This window comes from Rhamphochromis sp. 'chilingali', assembly GCF_963969265.1.
Source record: "Rhamphochromis sp. 'chilingali' genome assembly, chromosome: 20".
Taxonomy (NCBI): domain Eukaryota; kingdom Metazoa; phylum Chordata; class Actinopteri; order Cichliformes; family Cichlidae; genus Rhamphochromis; species Rhamphochromis sp. 'chilingali'.
The window spans coordinates 9,878,515-9,902,616 of NC_137947.1; the positions used below are offsets into that span (position 1 = coordinate 9,878,515).

At 43.2% G+C, this 24,102-nt stretch overlaps 2 protein-coding genes across 8 annotated transcripts in view; both read left to right on the top strand.

The window, feature by feature from the left end:
• The window catches only part of lyst (lysosomal trafficking regulator), a 63,634-nt gene extending 56,121 nt beyond the window's left edge, over positions 1-7,513 (top strand). For all 7 annotated transcript variants that reach the window (XM_080869751.1, XM_080869752.1, XM_080869756.1 and 4 more), the window contains 14 exons: positions 415-659; positions 891-957; positions 1,046-1,202; positions 1,625-1,765; positions 1,864-2,081; positions 2,182-2,409; positions 2,533-2,722; positions 2,807-2,943; positions 3,052-3,150; positions 3,579-3,718; positions 3,821-3,918; positions 4,038-4,194; positions 5,177-5,248; positions 5,347-7,513. In XM_080869751.1, coding sequence (XP_080725877.1) covers positions 415-659; positions 891-957; positions 1,046-1,202; positions 1,625-1,765; positions 1,864-2,081; positions 2,182-2,409; positions 2,533-2,722; positions 2,807-2,943; positions 3,052-3,150; positions 3,579-3,718; positions 3,821-3,918; positions 4,038-4,194; positions 5,177-5,248; positions 5,347-5,485 — 2,088 coding nt within the window. In that variant the 3' untranslated portion in view covers positions 5,486-7,513. The remainder of the gene's footprint in view (positions 1-414; positions 660-890; positions 958-1,045; positions 1,203-1,624; positions 1,766-1,863; positions 2,082-2,181; positions 2,410-2,532; positions 2,723-2,806; positions 2,944-3,051; positions 3,151-3,578; positions 3,719-3,820; positions 3,919-4,037; positions 4,195-5,176; positions 5,249-5,346) is intronic.
• A 404-nt stretch (positions 7,514-7,917) lies between these two features.
• On the top strand, positions 7,918-23,637 carry gng4 (G protein subunit gamma 4). Its single transcript, XM_080869294.1, has 3 exons — positions 7,918-8,286; positions 9,520-9,625; positions 21,424-23,637. The coding sequence occupies exons 2-3, from the start codon at positions 9,527-9,529 to the stop codon at positions 21,550-21,552; spliced, it is 228 nt and encodes a 75-aa protein (XP_080725420.1). The 5' UTR covers positions 7,918-8,286; positions 9,520-9,526; the 3' UTR covers positions 21,553-23,637.
• Positions 23,638-24,102: the final 465 nt, after the last annotated feature.

Here is a 24,102-nt window from a genome sequence, read left to right on the forward strand (position 1 = left end):
TATTTATTTCAAGTTCAGAAGGATATGGAATTTTTAAAGTGTAAATGTTTGCATGCTTGACCTAATGTGATGTCAGTGGATCGGGATTATAGTCGGGAGATCATCGTAATTCAACATCATTACGATAATATAAGCCTCACAGAGCTACTAATGGTTTGAAGCTTTTTAATTGTAAAGATCGTTATGTTCTATCATAGTTGTTGCAGAATCTGAGGCTCGGTTTGCTGGAGAAGCTTTAGAATGAATGAAACTAAAACTAAAGAGTAATTTAATTGTTTTATGTGGATTAGCCATTAAATATTTTTAAATTAAAGTTCATCTTTCATGTTACATTTGCAAGTTAGCACCATGTTTCAGTCAAGTCTCTAAACTACCTCTGGAAATGATCTCGTGGTGTCTCTGCTCTGGCCTCAGTTCCGAGATGACGTCTACCACAACATACTGACCTCTGATCTTCCCAACCTGCTGGAGCACGGAAACATCACGGCGCTCACGCAGCTTTGGGGCTCGGGTCAGATCTCCAACTTCGAGTACCTCACGCATCTCAACAAGCACGCCGGCCGCTCCTTCAACGACCTCATGCAGTACCCGGTGTTCCCCTTTATCCTGCGAGATTACACCAACGAGACTCTCGACCTGCAGGACCCAAACATCTACAGGTCCGTGCTGGATGACGAATCTTTTCCCGAGTTGACATTGACACAAAAGCTAATTTAAAGCCTCCCGTTTAAAGCTTTTCTATTAAAGTATTATGAATCCAGGCAAACATTGAACTGTTGTTATATTTTTTGAGAAAAAGTGAAAGGGAACTGGCGTCTGTTTGAAGTCAACGCTTCTGTCGCTGATGATGTCATCGCTCAACAATTTTTTGCTTTCGTATTTTAACGCAGGAACTTGAGCAAACCCATCGCCGTCCAGTCCAAAGAGAAAGAGGATCGCTACGTGGATAATTACAGGGTAAGTCCTCGTGTCTGTTTCAACACGTGCTACTCGAGCATTTTGCGTATTCCATAAATAAAAACACACTGACGTGTTCCTCGTGCAGTACCTGGAGGAGGAGTACAAGAAGGGCATCCGTGAGGACGACCCCATGCCTCCCGTCCAGCCTTACCACTACGGCTCCCACTACTCCAACAGCGGCACTGTGCTGCACTTCCTGGTTCGAATGCCTCCTTTCACAAAGATGTTTCTCGCCTATCAGGGTAAGTCGCAACATTAAGCCTCCTTCAGAATACAAGAAGAAAATCTTATGGTTATGGTTAATTGTTTTGGGCCTCTAATAAATGAATGATGCTATACTTATACTGACCAAACAGTATGTTTTGTTTTTTTTATGTGAAGCCTGAATCTGGCACGGTGCTCTCAGATCTAACATAGGATTGCAGTGTCTGTGTTATTGCTTCATGAAAGCCTGCTTCATCTTTACACTCTTCTCTGATCAGCTCCTCACCCTTCCCCTTCCTCGCTTCTTTCTCTTTAATTTATTTTGCATTCATCTGATCCTCCGAGGCATCTTTTTATGTGATTTGTAAACGTATTCAGCGACCGTGGTGTTTAAGGTCATGAAAGATGTTTTCAATCAGTGAGTCGAATTTGTAATTAGACTGTCTCCGGCCTTAATCAGACCAGAGCTTTGATATCCCGGACCGGACGTTTCACTCCATGAACACTACGTGGCGTCTGTCCTCTTACGAGTCAATGACTGACGTCAAAGAGCTCATCCCAGAGTTTTTCTACCTCCCAGAATTCCTGGTTAACAGAGAAGGTAATTAGTTTTCCTTTCCTATTTTTAGCTTTTGTGCGTTCATCTTTCATCTTCTCAGAATTTCCTCTTTTTTTTTTGTTTTTTCTTTGCCTGGATAGGTTTTGATTTCGGGGTTCGTCAGAATGGCGAGAGGGTGAATCATGTGAATTTACCGCCGTGGGCTCGCAACGACCCACGTCTGTTCATCCTCATCCACCGACAAGCACTAGAGTCTGATCAGGTCTCCCAGACGCTGTGTCAGTGGATCGATCTGGTGTTCGGGCTCAAGCAGAAAGGCAAAGCAGCAGTCCAGGCCATCAATGTCTTCCACCCAGCTGTACGTAGCTGCTGACTCTCGCATTTCCTCGACGTTAGTGTAAAAAAATAAATAATAAACCTTTGTCGCTCAGACACCAGTTTCATGTCACTCTTTACAGACCTATTTTGGCATGGATGTTTCGGCTGTAGAAGACCCTGTTCAGCGACGGGCCCTGGAGACGATGATCAAGACATACGGACAGACGCCCAGGCAGCTCTTTAACACCTCTCACATCAGCAGGACAAGCACCAAACTCATGGAGGGGGAGCTGCCAGCAGCCATGGGCCTCCTGGTCCAGCTGGCCTTCAGAGAAAGCAGAGAACCAGCCAAGGAAATAGTCTGCCCGGTAATCAACTCTGTGGTGTTTGTGACTCTGGCAGCCTGCTGTTCGCTGAGCAAGACATGACTTAATTCACCACCCGTGAAATGATCTGCTCCTCACCTAGCAATTTTCTCTTCCTCTCCCCAGAGTCCGCTGCCGTGGATCAAAGGTCTGAAGTGGGGCGAGTATGTGGGCTCACCTTCCGCTCCGGACCCAGTGGTGTGTTTCAGTCAGCCGCACGGGGAGAGGTTCGGATCCCTGCTGGCTCTGCCGACGCGAGCCATCTGCGGCCTCTCCAGCAAGTTCTGCCTCATGATGATTTACAGCAAGGAGCAGGGTAGGAAGCCCAAAGACTCATTCCAGAAAGTATTGCACAAGTGCCCCGCTGACTCGCATTAAATTTTTCTTCTCTGCTCTGCAGGTGTGCGGAGCATGCACAGCACAGACATCCAGTGGTCAGCCATCTTAAGCTGGGGCTACGCGGACAACATATTGAGGCTGAAGAGCAAGCAGAGCGAGCCACCTATCAACTTCATTCAGTGTTCACAGCTTCACCAGGTACGCATCAGTTTATGCTTCGACAAATCCTGACCACCTGTTATATAAGAGTTATCTGGCTTTTGGTGTGCGCTCCTCCATCCAACCGTCCGTCTCCCTCTCCTCCAGGTGACCAGCTGCGCCTGGGTGCCCGATGGCTGCCAGCTATTTACGGGTAGCAAGTGTGGAGTCATCACCGCCTACAGCAACCGCTTCACCAGCACCACGGTGCGTTTCCATGGCAATGTCCCCCTCTAACCTTCCGCCTGCACACGAACACCCAAACCGCCCACCCACCGCTGATTACACCCCCCCACCCCCCCGTCCTCTTCTTTAGGCAGCCTCACCATGCTCAAACGCTCAGCTTCATTAGTCACATCACAGCTGCCCTTGAAACACATTTCCACCGAGCCCATAAGTGGGATTAGAGGTCTCAGAGTTCAGTCATCAGAGAAGCTTTCAGACCTCGTCAGTCCCCACCAGTAGACATGTGGATTTGCCATTTTTCTGGACTTCCAGCAACTACCGAGAGGCAATTTGACTTTAATTAATAGAGATTTTTAGGAAAAAGCAAGACACAATATATAAGAGTCACGGATACATTTAGATCTGTATTTCTTCTGTGTGTGGTCTCTAACATGTATTTCCCTCCACAGCCATCAGAGATGGAGGTGGAATCTCAGGTTCACCTGTACGGGCACACGGGCGAAGTCACCAGCCTGTTTGTCTGCAAACCTTACAGCATCCTCATCAGTGTGAGCAATGATGGCACCTGCATCCTCTGGGACCTGAACAGGTCAGTGTGTGTGAAAGGTTTTTATGTTTTGTTTTTTTTAAAGAAGAAGAAACTGCATTATGCAGTGTTTGTGTGGTTTCTGAGTACTTCTGTGTTTTCCAGACTCTGTTATGTACAGAGTCTCACAGGCCACAAAAGCCCGGTGATGGCTGTGTCTGCCAGCGAGACCACAGGGGACATCGCAACAGTGTGTGACTCAGGTATGAGGGGGCGGGCGTCTTCTTTTATAACCAGAGTGTTTATCGCGTCTCATCTTCTGGTTATTGAAGTGTCTTCTGGTCCTTGGTGTGAGTTATGGCTCCTCCTCTTTTGTTTCCAGAGGGAGGAGGCAGCGACCTTCGCCTGTGGACGGTGAACGGGGACCTGATTGGGCATGTCCACTGCAGAGAGATCATCTGTTCTCTGGCTTTCTCCAACCAGCCGGAGGGCGTGTCTGTCAACGTCATCGCTGGTGGGCTGGAGAATGGCGTCGTCAGGTAGGCAAAACTTTTCTTTTGCCGTTACGTTTGTGTCCTGTTCCACTAGACGGCTTTGGAAATTTTGGAGGAGGGAATACTTTTTCGACTTCAGCTTTTCCTTCTCATATAGATCCACTCCATGGCCACTCACCAAAGTAATTAATACAGTTAGGTCCATATAAATATGGACACTGACACAAGCTTGGTTTTTTACATGTTTACTCAAACATATTTTAAATATAGTCATAGAAGTTTATATAGTTATAAGAACGAACATTGTATTTTCAGTTATTTAATTTGTCCAATTACTTTTGAGATCCTGAAATGAAGGGATTGTGTTCAAAATACTTTAGTTCTTCACATTTTTATCCAATTTTTTTGTTCAACCCGCTGAATTAAAGCTGAAAGTCTGCACTTCAACTTCATCTGAGTTGTTTCATTTAAAAATCATTGTGGTGATGTTACAAACCAAAATTAGAATAAAGTTGTCTGTCCAAGTATTTATGGATCTAACTGTAAATAAGTAAATATTGCATGACAGAAAGTTCCTGTTTTTCACTCTCTGCTATAGAATTTATTTATTTTACAATAGCTCAGAAGTTTTTTAAAAAAGGAGAATAAAATAGGAAATTGTCTGTGAATGACCAAAAACGTTTATACTTGGAGTGCAGTCTGAGCAAAGAGCTACCAGAACATTGTAATTTTACACATTTATTTCTTATAATTTAAGCCCAAGGAGTCGTGCTGACAGATTTGTTTTACTGCAGCAGAATTTCTGTCATGTAGAAAATCCCAGATGTCCTGTTGAAACTGCACTGCTGGTTTTCTCATATTAAGAGATCCCATGAATTAAATGTGTAGTTAAATGTCTTTGGATTGACAGGAGCTTCACTTGTCCGGCCCACTGGGCTTGCATGTGGCCCACGATGTAAAATGAGTTTGACATCCCGCTCCCTGTACTGTTTATTTTTTATTTTTTTAATCTCTGATATGTTTTCAGGTTATGGAGCACCTGGGATTTGAAACCAGTGAGAGAGATCACATTTCCCAAGTCTAGCAAGCCCATCATCAGGTTTGTTTACTGCGCGCTGTTCTCTTTGTACTTTTATGCCACGCCTGTATGCTCGTCAGCATTTTAAGTCTAACAGTCTCCTCTCGTGTCTGCTTCAGCCTGACGTACTCGTGTGATGGCCACCACCTCTACACGGCCAACAGCGAGGGCACGGTGATGGCGTGGTGTCGACGGGACCAGCAGCGCATGAAGCTGCCCATGTTCTACTCCTTCCTGAGCAGCTATGCTGCAGGATGAGTGTTTGTGTGATGTTTGCGCCTGTCCACTTCTCAGCAAGAGGACCTCCCCTCCTCCTCCTCCTCCTCTTGTCTGCACTGACAGAGAGGAGGACATGTCAGCATGTCCTCAAACTCTCTGAACCCTCCCTGACTTTTAAATAAAGCCATCCCCAGCAGAGCAAACTGTACCGCCGCCACTCCCAGCATCAAGAAATGATTATGAAAATAGTATTATATGTACATAAGTATATATTTATAAATACATTAAAATGGACTCTTGCAGGAATGGTTGAGTATTTGGCTGAGGCTGCATCAGACACTTTATACAAGATGTATTTCTGAGAGTGTTTCATTTGTCGAGTCTTTAATTCCTGCTGATGTGTTTTTGTTGGCTGGTGTTGATTTAGCCGTTTCCTGGTAAGCTGCTATGGTCTGGACAAAGCCAGACTCAAAGTGTGAAGACCCTCGTGTTTCACCTCGACATCGCTCACGTCTCCTGCAGCGTGCGGTCTGACAGATCGCCGCCCCAGCTCAGTGAACGCGTCCTGCTGACGCTGCAGTGACTGCAAGGGAAGGGAGCCCCCTCCTCGCGTCTGTCGCCAGGAGAGGTCCCGCTCTGCGGGAGTGAGACGTCCCTCCGCCGCGCTGTCTGCTCCACTCAGATCTGAACGCTAGAGTCACAGACCTGCTTCACTTTGTGTCTGAGCTCAGTTGACGGACCGAGGGGACCTTGTGGGTGCCTGTTGTTCTGTCCTGCTTTTGCATGCTAGGACGATGCTGCCCTTGACTGTGTGAATGTGGATGTAACATTTGCTGCAATGCTCCTTGTTTTAAGGCTTCCCTTAGTTAAACCAGCCCATTTGCTCTTTAAAAACACCATGGAGGCTCATCTCTGTCTTGCCCGTCGCTTAAATGCACAAGAACCACTTTTCACTACTTTACAGGGCTGATTTATTTATTTTTTTGAGAAAGCAATTAACAAACTGTTAGATGCTTGCAGTCGGAGGAGGAAGAAGGCGGAGGAGAGAGTGATTTCCTGAATGCTCCGTGATCCTCACTGATCTCCCACACTTACTTAGCACCTGTGCAGCATTACTAAAAGGGTGCAGTGGGTGTGGGAGGGTTTAGTAAAGAGCGTCGCGTCGGCTGATATCATATACACTACACACATCGGTCTGGGAAATGGCCGAGCAGCTGTTTCTTTTTCTTAACCCACTCCAGGATCCATGTAGCCTTTCTTTACATTCCCACTTACGTTACTGCACTTCACGGTTTCTTAAACGAGAATCAGAAGCACTTTTTTTCCCCCCCTCAGCTACTTCAGTTTAAGTAGAGCCAATGATCTGTGGCCTTAACACAAACTGAGCTTGATTTAATTCCACTAATAAATCAAATCCAGAAAGCAATATCAGACACAGACATGCAATAGGTCATGTTTTTGGTACCTTGTTTCATGTGGGAAGAAACCAGGGTGCATTTCGTTTCTTTTTCTAAGACAGCTGTGAAACAATTAGTTTTTATTCCCTTTTGTGGTGACTGCAGCACCCGGTGACGACTAATGTCTTACACTTACTTGAGAAAGGGATTATTTCTTGTTAACTCATTCCTTTTCGCTTCGACCTGATTTATTTTTCTTCCTGATCCTACGTGGACATGATGTTACTGTGTTTGTTTACTGATTTTCTCTATGAAATGTATGAAAAACTTTATGTGAACCACAACCTCTCAACCCAAATGTGTGTTTGTATGTATTTTTTGTTTTGTTTTTTTTTAATGTAAAAGGTAGAAAATGTGACAGATTTTCTGACGGAAGGAAATATTATATTTCTGTTAATGACTTAAAGCTATGCATAATTTAAGATCATCGTTTTAGGTTGCTTAAGTTGTATTTTGGCCCCTCCTGCTAGTTTTCAGTTTTTTTCCTTTGCATTTTTGGCATCTTGAAGGTTCCTAATGTTTAGTTTTGTTTGTATGCGTGTACGTGTTTGAATGAACCAAGTGATAAGCATATTATAAATATATAAAAATCTATAAATATTTGAAGAAATATTATCGTCGTGTTGATTGTGTCCATTTCTTTGTGTGCGTGTGTTGGGGGAGGGGTTGCGTTCAGGGACATAATGTAAGCAGAAACTCGTGTCGTACTGCACAAATCAGATCGGAAGCACGAACAGGAAAAACAAATTAAAATTTTAAAAGTTATCAGGATGCAAGCCACGCTTAAGAGCGCGTGCAGTCGTTAAGGGTGAGGCCATCAGGGGGACACGGTGATGTCAAAGCTGATAGAAAATAAAATAATAAACGATACGGGGAAAGCCTGCAGACCTGCGCTGCCTTTTGCAGCAATCAAGCTAATTAGAATCAGCCGCTCCTAATTTGACTAACAGGCAGCGTCGGTGCGTTTACGGCCACTCTGGACAGCTGAAGCTCATCCCGGCTCCCTGCTGCTGCTGCTCCTGGTCCACTGATCGAGTGCTCCCCGCCCCACAGCCTGTATCTGATCGTCATACAGAGGTTTCCCCCCCTGCTGCTGCTGCGTAACATCTCTCCAAGTCCAGCCGTGGTGCTCACCAAGACCTCACCGCTTGGAGCTCATCTTCCTACACGGAATACGCACTGAGCGAGCCGCCGAGGCGACATTTAAAGACGCCGAGATTTTTGGCTCCTCGGGTTCAGTCCAGACCGAAGCGAGGCTGGGATTTCCTCTTATCGTTTCATATTTGACAGATCTTTGTGTGTGCGCGCGTGTGTGTGTCTGTGTGTGTTGGGTGGAGTCAACCCGGAATTCTCCCAAATTGGAAAACCACTGGCACATTTCAGGTAGGTCGGCGGCTGCAGGCTACATTAATGAGCGCGTATCCGACCAATGCAGGGATTTATTTCAAAATGTTTATCATCAGTGCAAAAATCATTGCTGCTCCTTTCCTCCCCCCCACATGATGCATGGTTTGCTGTTTTCTGCTCTAACCAGGGCCGCAGCTCGCTGTGTGTCCACAGATTAATCTCCTCTTAGAAATAAATAGTCGCACGCGTTTTCACAGATCTGCATCAGCAATTAGCAGCATCGTTGCATTTGGATAAAACTGCACAGGGGCGAATACAGCCGAGCAACCCTCAGGATGGATGCATCCAAAGCAAACCTAAACGGAGAAGGCCCGATGGCTTCCTACGAGGGTGTGATTTAAAAGCTATAAATTGGCCGTAGAGCTGTGGAGGCTGGAGGGATGGCAGAAGAATTTGTCGTCTTCGACAGTCTGCTTTAAGATAAATACATTTTTTGTGTGATTTTTTTTTTTTTACAAAGAATAGATGCGCAATAATAATAATGCATATTATCATAGAAAGGGGGATTGATTCAGCAACCCCTCACCTCCAGAAAACACATCTGTGGGCACATCTTTGCCGTGGCTGCCAAACTGGGACATTTCAGTGGTGAGTGGGTGGGTGGGGGTGGCTCAAGGAGGCTAAAATGGGAGTAAGATGTAGTGATTGCGAGAATTGATCTGCAGAGCTGCAGCTGATGTACTCTTGAGGTGAAAGTTGAGAGGAGGAAGGCCAGCAGTGGAAAGATCTGCAGATCCTGGGAGGAACTGGGGAGAAGCTGCAGGTGCTTTGCTTTTCTAGGTGTACCAGCATAAACTCCTGCTGAAGAGCACTTGAGCAAAATACTAGGGGTGTGTGTGTGTGTGTGTGTGTGTGTCTCTCTTAATCCCTCCCAGCCCTCCACTCCTTGCTAACCTCCCCCCCCCCCCCCCCCCCGCCAGTTGGTCTAAATAATAACGTGACAAAGGAAGAAAAGCAATCATGCATGAGCGCTGGCTGAAAAATGACAAACCGCTGTCCAGCTGATGCCCACAGAGCAGCTTCTTCAGATAACAAATGGACAAACAAAATGGGTCCTTCCAAGTTTCACTGTGTAAAAAGGAACGGGTGGGGGTGAGGTTGTAGTAGAGTAGCTGCTCCATCAGGGTAGAGCTGTCGCCAGGGGGGTGCTGATTTAATGTGACGTTCACTGAGTCTCCCCCCCTCCCTTGCATCTGTTTGGCGTCACAGGAGCACCATGAAGGACGGCATCGCCAACAACAGCACGGCCAGCATCTCCCAAGCCAGGAAAGCTGTGGAGCAACTGAAGATGGAGGCCTGCATGGATAGGATAAAGGTACAAAGCTTTATTATTGTTATTGTCTGCGCACGTGAACAAATATTTTCACATCGCTTCTGTTACCAAGTATGCAATTACTCAAAAACCGTACCTCCACTTATCATGGAACTGAAAGCTTTGTGTGCCTCTAACATCGGCTGGGATTTTGGAGCAGTTCAATAGGCGCGTCTCGATGAGTGACAGTTCTCAGCAAGCATTTCATTTTTGCTCATTTTTGTCTGAATAAAGCACAAAATTAACTTTGCTGGCTTACAATTGGCAACATTATCACGCTTGGCTCTCATGGCTTCATATTTGCACACAGTAACACTGTTTAAAAGAAGAAATGGCCGAGATGATGGTGCCGTCGTCCAAAAACTGGGAAAAATGCATCAATTAGCCACACTGCATTGGCTTTTCCTCGTGTTTAAAATACTCACTCGTGCACTAAATCTGCATCCTTTATTAATGCACTAATTACTCCTGTTTGAATCACCGTTGGTAAACACTACAGTGCCCAGCTGTTTGAACGTTATTTATTTAATTTTTAAATGAATCCTCATTTCCACAGTGGGGTTGAATTGGCTTGCTGTCAGACGTATTGAGGTAGATCAAAATAAACCTGGCACAAAAAGTAAGGAAATTTGTCTTTGGTCAATTTCTTTTTGTTGTAACAAAAAGCCTCTTGGGAATAAATATTATACAGTTGGAAATCTTGTTTATTTTTCCTTAAATGGTACCACTTGTAAGGAAAGTGCATTTGTTCCGCCCATGAAAAACTTGCCAACTTGGCAAGCTAATGGACCCTGCTGCAGCGGTCAGTTGGTGTCTAATCCAAACATGCCACGTTTGACTGATTTGGTGCTTGCGCTGTAGGACAACGTCAAGCTGCAGAACCAAGATGCAGCATTATTTGGAGTGAGCTCTAGTACAATCTCCAAATTGAAGACGAAGATTCCGATAATGGAGGATGTCAGAGAAAGGCGGTGAAGTTGGCGTCCCAAGAAGACTGTTTTCCTCCCTTGTCAGCACTTAAGAACTGTTAGCAGTCTTCTACAGATTTGCAGGATGACAACGGCTCTCTACCCAGATGATCTAGAACAGGCTCCATGCAATCTCCGGTTTTGTGGCGGCCTGTCCCGAGCCCTTCACCATCAGGCATGTTTGCACTGGTGTCACCAATACGTGCACTGAAACCTGAACATGTGGAGGAACACCATGTTCAACCATGAGTCCAGATCCTGCTTGTGCTTGCCCCTGCAAATCAGAGACTCCATCCAGAATTTGGGAGTGGAGTGGATGGTGTGGCATGCCGGCAGTAATGACATCAACCCCACTGAATACTTGTTTGATCAACTTGAGCGTGCTGTTCAATTACACTGACTTATGACAAATGCTGGTTGAAGAATGGGACACATCATGAGGAGGCGGTGCCAGTGTGACTGTATTTCCACAAATTTCTTTAGGCAGGTTTAGGTATATTTAGAGACCAAGACACACGCTGTACATAGGCATGGAAACAATGTATCACTAGTCCTGTTTAAACCTTCATCCCTGTGACATGGTCCACTTTTCTGTTACTCCAGCCTATTATGTTTTCTTGATTTAGAAGCACAGTGTAATAACTCTGCACTCATAAAACATTCAAGATAACATCCATGTGTTGAATCCTGGGTCCGCTATTACTGTGCACTCTTTGTCTCAGTCCATTATAAAAGCTTTAACCCAATTATTAGATGGCCTGGTCCAGTTGGAGTAAATCACTGCTATTATCTTCCCTCGTCTTTCTTGGATTTCTTTTCTTTAGAGAAGCGCGCCACAGTTTTGAGTATTGCAGTGCTGGCATTTTTGCCAGACTCGTGATGGATGCTTGGCGCACTTTTTCCCACCTTGCAACTCGACTCTGTGACAGTTCAGTGTAATTACAAACTTGCATATTTGTTATTTTGAGTCCCTGGATTGTGTAAAGTTGAATGAGGAATGTTGGGCACTTCTATAGATTGTGTATATAAAAGGTAACTGTGGTCACTATGACATCAGCAGGGCCTCTTGATGTTCTGAAGGAGTACCTCTGACGTAGGGCTGCTCGATTATGGCAAAAATGATAATCACGATTATTTTCACTGAAATTGAGATCTTGATTATTTGACGATATTTATTTAACCCTTACGACCTACTATAGAACCAAGTCCGCCAGAGCTTATATTATTATTTTTTACATGTTGTAGTGCCATTTGTGGGAGCATTTCAAGTTGCTATACAACTATTATAGCCCATATTTTAATAATATGTATGCGTTAAGTCCATAGTAACTACATTAATTGCAAAAAAGTGCAATAAACTACAAAAAAATTAAATCATTTTTGTTTTGTTTTTTTACATATATTTCTACTTGGAGAAATTTAAGAGGTTTATCCCTCAAAACTTTAAATACAAAAAAGTTGCAAAAAATAGTTTCCCACCACACGAAATTTATTTTGAGTGTCTTTATAGTTTTATTTTGGAGATACACCAATTTTTATATACTGCAGGAAAAACGAAAAAACAATCCTATGATGCAAATTTGCAAAGAAAACAGCAGGTGCATCAAAATAAACTATTTCCAGCAGTGCAATTCGAGTTCTAAGCATCCCAGCAACTATTCAGAAAAGTCAAACATGACTTATAAAACACCAGTATAGGCTTTTAAGGCCTACAAGTAAAAAACTACATTTTCCGCGAAAATGACGTCACTTCTGGTTTTGGGCAGGAAATGGCGGACATGCGCGATAATTCGCACTGAGGTCTGTTTCACTGTGGGAAGTGTTAGGAACAGCTGATCGGATCGGCAAAGCCTGTTTCTGGAATATTATGTTTTTGTTCCTGCAAGCGCTTTTTATGCAATTTTTGCAAAGCTTTATGTGGAAGGAAACCGTGACCGAGGACAAGCTGATGTCATAAGATGTAAGTACAACTCCTCTGGTTTCATATGCAAAAAAAAATTATTGTGCTAGCTTACAGGGCTCAGGGTTCTTCAGGGATTTAAAAATAGTTACACAAAACTGAGCGTGCACCTCTGACCGGCTTTAAAGGGTTAACAATAACAATGTATTGAATAATGACTTTAAAAAATAATATAAAATAGTGTGCAACACCACTGAAGTTTTTTTTTTTTTTTTTTTTTTTTTTTTTTTTAACCTCTCTTTTCAACCAACGGCAGTCACTCTCCTCTCCAAATAACTTCTGCTTAGCTTTCCGAGCTTCCCTCGGGTCCTCTTAATCAGCGGTCTCCACCCTTTTTTGCGCCACGGACGGTTTATGCCCGACAATATTTTCACGGACCGGCCTTTAAGGTGTCGCGGATAAATGAGGGAGGGGCTAATAATCGGCTCAGTCATTTTTAATGATCGTTGAAAGCCCAGATCGTAATCGTGATTAAAATTCGATTAATTGAGCAGCCCTACTCTGACGTTCATGGACATGGTTGTGGATTGCGTGTGTCAGTTGCATATGTGGGGAGGGGAAAAATAAATGACCCTAAACTACCTCTTTATTTTAACCTGTTAAATGCATTTTAAACACAATCTTGGTTATGTAGTGGAAGGGATCAACAACCAATTTATAGCAATTAGAAGGGAGGGAACGTTCGTCAGCGCTAGCTAGTTGGCAAGTAATTGACGTTTGATGATGTTTGGTGTTTGTTAGTGAGGTTTGAGTTCTTGATTTATGGCTCTGACTGCAATCACTCAAATTAGCGACGTTCTACAAGTAACTGCCCTCTAATTTAAAAGCGCGGACAGATTTCCAGCACATCTTAATCACTCTGAGATTTACGCTGATGGGCTCAACTCATCTGTGATGACTTCTTGCAGCAGGAGACTCGACTCAACTGGTTCTATTCTTGTTTCTCTCACATGAAAAGCAAAGTTGCCAAGCCACTTTGTCATTTTGTAGTTAAATTGCATTCCTGCAGCAACCATGTCACACTATGTGGAAGAATTTCAAACTTATTGTAATTTCACCCCCAGCCGGTCACAGCAGATGGCTGCACCTCTCTGAGCCTGGTTCTGCTCGAGGTTTCTTCCTGTTAAAAGAGAGTTTTTCCTTCTCACTGTCGCCAAGAACTTGCTCATTAGGGCTCCTCTGACTGTTGGGATTTCTGTATTATTTTAGGGGATCTACTTAAAAGCACCTTGAAGTGACAGCTGTGATATGGTACTATTTAAATTAGATTAAATAGCCAGCATGATTACATTAAGCTGTAAACTGATGGCAGATGGACTCTGCCTTATTGGTGTTTCAATGCCAAATTGAGGACCAAAGTTGATCACATGAGTTCTCAAAATCAGGTCTCAATCTTTGAAGCGGCCATTTCAAAGGCAAAGAGACTGCAAGTTCATTGCACAATAATTCTGGTTGTGCTGTAGTCTCCGACCACTGCTGTCTGATCCGCTAAGTGGGATCACTTCTTTTTAACTCCCCCAATCTGCATCCTCACATTTTTCTGAGCCTTAGTGATATCGCTTGAGTCAACATTATCAGATTTGGCCTAGTTCCCTGTCACATAAACCCTCAAACTACAACCGTTGCATTTCCCACCACTGACTTCCACAGCAGACTGTGACATGCCAATAAAATGCACGTGGGTCTTTTTTTTTTTTTTTTTAAATAACTTTAGTCCGATGTCTTCTGACAGGCATTGCACAAAGTCTCGGTTCACCTTATCATCGCCTCCGCTGTGCACAGCTTGGAATTCCAAGCAGACCAGCGTGTTAAATGTGAGGGATGAACCCGTAGGAAAGGTGGGCTATGGTGGCTGCTAACCAGCTCTGACAGTAACTTTCCACCAATTTAGGTCAGTGTGGCTGCAGGATTACTTCTCCACCACACACATTATTGTGAAACAGTATTGTTTCCTCATTAAACAACACCTGGTTAAATATTGACTTTTGCTCCCTGTGCACTCTTTGTGGTCGATCACCTCGAGGCTGTTGCTGCAATTAGACATCAGTTTGGTGCTTCCGTCCATTCCAGGCATCATTTTCTCGGTATGTTTACTTCCTGTTTTCTGTTCATGTATCTGGCATGTTGGGGCAATTCTGAACACTTTCTTTTATGAATGACTTCTTATGCAACTTAATGTCATCTCATTCAGTAGGCTCCTCGTGTGTTTGGGGAATGATTGCCCTGCAGATCAGAGGCTGTTCACTCAGCAATATAGCTAAGCATGGAAGCCGGCCAAACACCTTCATTCCTACTCGGCACAGCACAAAGGCTGCTTACAAGCAAACCTCATAGTCTTAAAAAGTAAAGTGATCCGCCCGAAACTGCAATCAGTTTTAAGAAGATTAGGTATCAATTTGGGCTTCTTTCAGGTAGCTCATCAAAATAAGACCTCATGCGTTTTAAAGATATTAAGTGTACCGAACAGCAAAACCATTACTTGGTTTTTAACACAGCATGTGTGCAATGGGACTGCAGCATTTTTGTAGACAATACAAACTCTAAAATGCCAAATTTTCATTGGAAAATTGCTGAAAATGTTGAATTTTTTTTAATTTTTCAACACAAACCAGCAGATTGAGTTCAAACCCATTATTAAAGAGCAATTCTTCCTCTGGTTTTGAAGCCTGTTAATAGCAATATCTTTATTATATTAATAAATCTGATGCACTTTGGCTACTTTTTGTGAGATCATTGTGGAGTCTGTGAAAAGTGTTTTTAACAGGACTCCATGCAGTATCCTCGCACTGCTTCCACAGGCACCGAGCCGCTCAGCCAGGATGCTGACAATCAAATGCACTTCATTAACTGATCATCAGCAGGTGTGAGCACCTCTATGAACGCAGCCGTTTTGGCAGTTTGCGTGTCTGGAGCATTCAGGTGTGTTAACGCAATCTGTCCCGGGAGCAGACGTCCCAGCAGTTTCACCCCAAAGGTCAGACGGTGCAGTGCTCTGACAGCCAAGAGCTTCCTCTCTGCAGGCATCAGTTAGCATGTTAAAGTTCATGAGTACATTTAGAAAATGACTGAACAAGTCTGACTTCTTTGGAAGAGTTGTCAGAAGATCATGCAGCACAACTTAAGTTTGCAAACTTGTAAGAATAATGGCGCACTGACTAGTAAGTACTCTATGTAAGGAGACGTCTTTACCTTAGAGTGAAGCAGAGATGATTGAAAAACTAAGACTAGAAGGAAATGAGGAAGGACAAAACGGCACGTGATCTGCCAACCTGAGATGGGGAAACTCACTGCAGTGGATGGGAAAATAAAAATCCAAATTCTCCAGCATCTATAGGATAATGCCAAGAAATCAATGTTTTTTGGGAGATTTAGGCTCTAAAACCATTCTAAATTTGTTCAAACTCTACAAATTTAGAAAGAGTGGTCCAAAATTTCTTCACAAGATGTGAGAGATTGATAGTCCAATTTGTTGCTGCCAAAGGTGGTTTTAAAGCTACTGAATCATGAGTGTAGGTAGGTGTGTCCCCTCACATGACTGTAAGTAGCCATTCTGACGTAGAGCATCAGTGTTCCCGAATCAAAACGCGAGGTTTCCTCCCCCGTATGCAACCGCGTAGAAGAACTTTCAGGTTTTGGATGGCAGTCTTATCAGACTGTCTATGCAGAAAGAAAACCCAGCATCAGAAAAATGGACAGTTTCCTTGTTTTTTTTGCACATTATGTTCAGGCCTGCAGCCAGTTCTCGAGTGGATTCACAGGATGGTGCCAGAACGACAGCAAGGCAGCTGAAAAAATATTGTTTGATTCATAAATTATTGTCTTGTGACCCACGTCTCTACACGCATTTCAGCAGCATGGAGTTATAAATGGTTTATTGCAATATATAATGAGTCTCTTGTCTTAAGATGAGAATTAAAGTTTTACTGTCAATTTAGGATTTTATAGAAAAAACTGCTTTAATAACAACTCTATTCTTTAGCCAAATCCTCCTAACTTTGGTTTTCATGCAGGTGTTACACTGATGTTAAGTATTGAGGATCATCTGCTTTTTTCCTCTTTTTATATGAAGCGTTAGCTTAGCTGTAATGGTGTTCAGACATTTTCAGGAAACATATTTTAAGCTTTGTTTAAATTTCCAAATTAAGGGGGGGGATCTTGTTGCTCTGCAAAACAGCAGCTTCAGTTGCAGCATGATTCACATCTGTATCATTTTCTCGGTGGTTGCTCAACGAAAGCGAGACAGCTGCTAGTATTTAATAACCGCATAGTGCATCAGATGTGGCGATCCAAATAATACTTCATAAAAGAACTCGAATGTGCATGGATATAAAAGCAGAGGGAAAAGGAGACTTGGCCACGCCTGGCGATCCCTTAAATTTAATTAAGGGATCTGACGAGGGAGAGTGTGACAAGAGCGGTCTCTGTGCTGCTGATTGAGGGATCACCACACTCTCATTAATTGCTCAATCAGCCAAAGGAATGTGATCTGTGCTAATTAGGAGGACTCTCCTTCCATCATGGGGCTGCGGTGTAATTACAATCAGTCTGGGCCTGACGACACACACTGAGCAGTACCACTCTCTGTCCTGTGAGCCTCCTGTTCAGAGCAGGAGCATTTGGCTGCAGTTGCATAATAATATAATGACTGCATTTACTTTGATTATGAAAATAATTAAACTGTTTGCTTTGTTAGTGTTCACACTTCATGCGAGCTTGGATTCTCTAATTAGTGCCTGAGTTTGGTCTTTTTTTTAGTTTTTAGGTAGCCATTTGGGGTACATTGTGTCTGAGCGACTAATTTTTATTTCAGCTAATTAAAGTTCTCTGTTAATCAACGCATTAGTCACATTATTCCAAATATTCAGATCACTGGTGGGTCTGTAAGCGTACAGTCACTGATGACGATTGATCCTCTCATGAATGCAGTGTTACAATTCTGCCAACTAAAGTGTGGCGTTGAGTCTTTTTTTTTTAGTTTCAGCACAGACACCTCTGTTCTGAAATATCACCGTGTGGTGTATTGAGTATTAGGTGACTTAACAGCTTTTATCAGCAACAGAGGAACTGCAAAAGGGGATCCATGATGTAGGTGCAGACATAAATAATAGAAACGCATTAGCTGGAAGAAGGTGGCGACAGTACCGTGGCTGGAGCAGAAAGCTGACAGAATGATGCAGAGAGGTAGCCATGCGTGGTAACACTGCTGTGTCAGTATGCTTGGCTTTCCTTTTTAAGTTTCATGCATTGCACAGCTTATAACTAAACTTAACTTTGGGTTGGATTTTGCTGAAAGAGGTGCTCGATGGAAATGAAAGCAGCAGTGGGGGGAAAATGACTCCGCTGTGCATTTGTAGTTTGAACAGGATGTCGTACTTTCATGGGGTCGTTTTTAAAAGTAGTTCAAAATGAGAGATGCACTCGCTGTCCATCTTCTATAGTTACACTTTGCTTGTACTGGGTTAGAGCACAGTTTTGCCTTTTTTAATGGCATCAAGAAGGTGCTTTAAACATTCCTCATGTTTTGGTCGATGCTGACATGAATGCAGTACAGTTGCTAACAATCTCCTGTTCAGTTGCATGCAAAAACGGGTTTGGTGACACTGGAGGCCATTTGAGTACAGTGAAGTCACCGTCATGTTTAAGAAATCAGTCTGAGACAGATTTGAGCACCTTGACGTGCAACAACACCGTACTGTAAGCGGTCATCAAGAGATCTGTGCACCATGGTCATAAAAGGATGGACATTCAGTAAAAATACGATATGATGGGGTCTTAAAATGATACACAGTTGGTACTAAGTGTGCCAAGAAAATATTCCCTGCACCATTACACTGCCAGCACCCCTGAAGCATTGATACAAGGTAGGATTTGTCTATGCTCTCGTGTTTAAACCATATGCTGCCCTTCCATGTGAGTGTTGCAGCAAAAATCGACTCATGAGACCAAACATCATCCAGTCTTCTGTTGTCCTCGGTGTGGTCTTCCGCTGCTGTAGCCCATCTGCTCCAAGTTGTGACGGGTTGTGCATTCAGAGATGCTCTTCTGCACAGCTTGGTTGCAACAAGTGGTGATTTGACTTCGTGTTGCCTTCCTATAATCTCAAATCAAGTTTGGTTATTCCCCTCTGACATCAACAAGGCATTTTCACTCACAGAACTGCTGCTCACTCAGTATTTTGTCCTTTAGACCATTCTCTGTAAACCCCAAATGGTGACCATCTCAGTAAATCACCAGTTTCTGAAATGCTCAACCTTGAAAATCCTTTAAATCGCCTTTCTCCCTCACTCTGCTCAGTTTGAGCATGATGACGTGTCAAGCTACACCGAGCTACCATCATGCATTTGGCTGATTAGAAATTATTTTTGCATTAATGAGCAGATGTACCTAATAAAGTGGCCATGAGTATATCTAAACTGTTCTTGGGTTTTAAAAATTTGGGCAAAAGCTAACTTTCCAGTGAGAATGAATTACGATTAGAGAGTCTGCCATTCCTCTCAGCAGTCCAACCATGTGGAACAAAATCAAAGGCTTCACTGCTCCTTTCAGGATGGTCTGTGGGGACACTGGTGATCCCTGACCTTTTAATAATGTCACATTTTTTTTAATGTGGCCAATATTTCATTTAATGGATAATATCGCCTGGACTGTTTGTTTTTGTGGCATTTAGCAAACAGCATAATGCTAATATGGTAAATATGGTTGATACTGTAAACACGATAAAGCTTCTTAAAGTCGGCTCGCTGACATTGGCGTTTGGCTCAAAACTGAGTTGTTGAGATGGCTACAGACTTTTATTCTTGTTTTCCGATTTACTGGCACAGCATGATGTACCTCAGTGTTTGCCAGACTGTGTGACCTGTGAGCGTATTGTCAAATTGTTGTGGTTGCCTGATGTGAAAGCAAAGCAGGCAGTAAAGGCTGTTTGTGGGGAGAGAGGGAAGAGAACATGTTTAATAGATTTTTTTTTTTTTTTTTTTTAAATAGATATGGGTGTCCTTGTGGCTAAGTGCTTGGTAGGGATGTTGAAATTAAGAAACTGAATAACACATCCTGGTTTTCTGCCATTTCTTCTCTTTTTGTGGGATTTTGAGTTGAAACGGCTCCATTTCAGGCTGCAAGATGGTCGAAACGGTAATGTAACAATCCATGCTGAGGACCAAAGCTGTGCTATTCTCTTGTGAGAGCAGCAGTGGGTGAGGTGAAGTGGCAGGCAGGAGATCAGATGGCTCTGTCCTCCACATAGATCCCTGAGCCCTCGCCAGCCCTCTGATGCAGCTGCTCCTCTGCTCTCCATTTGCCGCCTCCCCTCCCGTAACCTCCCACTCAATTCGCAGTTGAAAACCTGCATTCACATACAGTCTGACTGTACTATAAAATTTATGGTCACCGTTCGACTTTTTTTTTTCTTTTCATTTGCCTTGGAAGATGTCACATGCTTGTTGAAGTCCCACCTTAAGACCCGTGAGTTACCTCGACGAGCTTTCTCGCCCTGGTTCCTGAGGGTCGGGTAACGGTCATCGGTGCAGTCGCTACAGGCGCTGACAAATCGGGAACATCGGCAATATGCAAGTTGAAAGAGCCTTACAGCAATTTGCCCAGGTCTCATCTGGTGTGAGTTTAACTTCAGAAACATCTGCTCTGAGAATGAATAAATGGTGAGCTGCAGAGATGTGTGAGCTTATTCACCTTGCTCTCAAGAAAAGACGTTTGGGCCTCGTCCACTAATATTTGCACTAAAATGTTTTTACCCTGCGCAAAAAAAGTTTGTGCGAAGCATTACTGTTGGCAACATGAAACGTGCTATCTGCATACTGCCACAACTTTATTTTCCTATGTAAGGGAACATGTTTCTGTGTGGGGGGATGAGAAAGAGGAGTCTGACAGAAGACACTAACGCAGTGGGGTCTGAAGAGCAAACCAGTGTTTCCCATTAAAAATGAATAAAAACATAATTCTCCAGCATTACTATTATAGTCGCAAAAAAATCATCTCCAAGCGATGATGCCCGGGACTGATAGATGAGAGGAATATTGGTAAATGTTTACACAGTTCATCAGTTGGTGCCCATAGTCTGAATTTGATTGTACAATACGAATTAATTCGGTTACTGAAATATTGATGGGTCACTAGTTTGAAAACTTTACCATGAATACTTTGATGTGTGCGTACGGTCCGACGTCTGCGAGTTACTCAAACCTGTACTTGAGCTGGACTTGAGCACTGATGGGGTCTCCACACTCTGCGCTGACAGCAAGGTGAAAGGTTTCGGTCCTCTTCAGCTCAGGAGTCGTTGATTTCCAAGATATTTCATAACAGGACTGTTTTTTCACTTCATGCCCAGAGAAGGGTTACCCTGCAACTTCTGAACACTGAGCTCCTTCACACTGGATTTCATGTGACTGCATGAATTTCATGAGCTGCAGTGACCGTTTCAACCTCTTTAGCTTTTAAGCACCAACTAGGGAAGCTTCTCACAACCGATCTTTGTCTTATCTCTTAACAAAGATACAAAGAAAGCCAGCATTTAATTGATTCTGGGGAAAAACTAATCATCTGGTATAAATTGTGTAATACGATGTTATTCGCTATTTTCTGGGGGTCCTTTATGCTGCTTTGCAGCTAAAGTGCAGAGATCAGAAATGAGATGCAGCTATGGCCCCAGGATGAGTTTGAACTTTGAAGCCATGACTACTGAACTTTAGTAAGAGAACACTGGAAGCAACTTTAACAACATGAACATTGATTGAAAATCTGAAATGCAGGACTGCGTGTTTCTGGTAGCACCCCCAAAAAACGGCCTTGGAAACATCATCACACAGTTTAAAGAATAAATCTGAAATGTCTGATCAAAAAATTTCTTCTGAATATTTCAGGTATCCAAAGCCGCCGCAGACCTGATGGCATACTGCGAGGCGCACATACGCGAGGACCCCCTCATCGTGCCCGTGCCCGCCTCCGAGAACCCCTTCCGGGAGAAGAAGTTCTTCTGCACCATCCTCTGATGAGCTGCTGGTAGAGCTGTGCAGGCATGGCGTTGCCTGGCTTCTCTGTCTTCACCACACCTGAAGCTACTGGCCATAGGCATTGAGCTGAGTTTTGCCAAGGCGGGGACACTCTGTTGTTGGTCAGCTCTGCCCCTGGTGGCTGAAGGTTTTGGGGGAGTCAGCTACCAAACTGGCAACCCAGTGGGCGTATAATGTCTTGTTAAATAGGTTTGTTATTGCTTTGTTATTAGAGAAACAGCCTTGCTTAGTGCTCAAAGAGATGAGAGATGTTTTGGTTTTTTCTTTTTCTGTGCTAGATTTGAACTTGCCTCAGGAAACAACTTTGCCCAGTGTTTGACTTTTTTTAAAAAACATTTATTTCCCCTTTTTCTTTCTGAATAAAAATGTGTAGGTCTTTGTATAAACTCAATCATGACTTGTGTTAGTGGGTTTTTTTTTTCGTTTTTTTTAAATGGCTCTCAATGCACAGATGTAACTATTAGTAGCAACACTTAAAGCACCACTAAAAATTCGACGACTTTCCTCAGCAGTGGTTTCAGTTTCAGCATCGACAATTAACCCACTCGCTTTAGCACAATCTGATTCAGATTAAAGCCCAGAAACGGAAACCGTATCTCACAGTGAATAATTTCCGCTGCACTCTCAGTAAGAATGAGGCGGCCGCACGTCGCGTTCTGCTGCAAAGAAATGAGTGGACTGTTTTTTTGAAAGGTGCAGAGCTAATGTTTCAACAGCCAGATGAGTTCTTCGGGGTTATCACTGTGCAAACAAGCCCTTAAGTCAAGAATTATTTATGAATCTGCCACCTTCTGCCCACTCTAATGCATTCTAACTTTGCTTCTTGGTTTGATTTGCTCTTCTTTCGAATCTGAAAAAGCATCAGTTAATCCTGCAGCTCTCTGCAGGAATAGATATAAAATATCATTATTATTTTATTTTTTTGCAGGACATCTTGTTCCCTTCAGCAGTCTCTCTTAATTTCTGGGCATGTTTCCTGAGCCTGATTCTTTTCCTTCTTTTCTTCTTCCTTTTTGCCTGTCCTAGAGTGAATGGCGAGGCCTTTGACATTAATACCAAACTGGAGGCCTGCATGTTTCTCTGCTCCTTTTTGACAGCCTCCTCTGTTTCCGAGGGACCGTCAGTCTCTTCGAGTGTACAGTATGTTACGGTGCCAACTTCTGTGGGAGCGGTGTGATCTTCACACTGTGCTTCCCGGAGCCTTTTCTTTTTCTGTTCTGGGTTTTTTCTCTTTTGGAAGAAAAAAAGCACACTGTCGAAACATTTCCTTTACATGGTAGTTGAATAGCATTTGCTGATTTTTATGATGACTTGTTCTGATCGTTATTAATATTGTTATCAGTAGTATTAACGAATATCTGTTGCACAGCACTGACAGCTACATGACGTGCAGTGCTCCTAAGCCTGTATGATACGTAGAGGAAAAAGAACGTTTATAAATCATGCAATTATTGATACTATCGTGAGTATTTTTTAAAAACAGCGCTGAGGGTCGTTTACATAATGGGGTCCCTTTTTTCTTCTTTTCTTTCTTTTATTTGGAGGTTCAGGCTTTTTGCATCAAGGTTTCTATCATCGAAGGGGAGGGTGAGTGGGGACTTCCTTTTTGGTACTTGAATAGCCATTGCATTAGGAATCAGTCTCTGATACTGGACCGTAACAAACGCAGACTCAATTGTCTTCAGGATAATTATCGACTTTATTTCCTATCTGAAAACCTGAGCTGACCTCAGGACACTCTCGCTGACCTCATCTCAAGGATGGTGCCAAAATCTGAAAAGAAATACGACGGCTAGAGATGAATATTGCATGGATTTATTTCTATTTATAACAGAACTATTATGATATGAAATATTGCCTGTTCATTGACTTTTCTGGGTGCTACTCTGCACATAATAATCTCCCTGGAGTCCGGATATGTCAACAACGTGCAGCTGTATTCATGAATGGTATTATTGTTTTTTTTGGGGGGGGGAATAAATAGCATTTACATAGCAGACTTTGTAAAAATCCTTTGACGGATCAAATTAATTAAAAGAAAACGGCAACCCACAGTGTGCTGTGTCTTCAGTATTTTTCTCTCTTTCTGGCATCTGTCTGATCACACCGACAACATGCTGCAAATCGTTCTGGGTCTCGCAGAGGAACATCGTGTTTCGGTGTGTATTGGAGACCTCCTGTGGCTGAGCTGAACCATGGGCCATCTGGATGCACTCTTGTGTTTTTTAAAAAAAGAAAAGGATTACGATTCAGTTCAGCCTTGGCCAGTTTGCCTTCTATTCTGCAAATCTAAAGCGGGAGGGCATTACATGTGCTGGGTGACAGCACAGTTTGCACGAAGAACGGCCTCGATTTTTATGATTCGAGGTATCAGCGGCTGACATCAGCATTCACATTGTCTGCTGTTGCTCCTTCATGTCTCCATCCATGCATCCATTTACATCCTCACTGGGGGAATAGGCCAAAATTACAACTTTCCACCTAATTTAGTTGATAGTGGTTATTTTATTTTTAGCCACTTTTCACTGC

Bases quoted from the DNA above. Each gene is read 5' to 3' on its own strand.
- gng4 (XM_080869294.1), top strand. From the start codon at position 9,527: ATGAAGGACGGCATCGCCAACAACAGCACGGCCAGCATCTCCCAAGCC. The intron at 9,626-21,423 runs GTACAAAGCTTT...TGAATATTTCAG, and splicing joins CCTGCATGGATAGGATAAAG to GTATCCAAAGCCGCCGCAGA.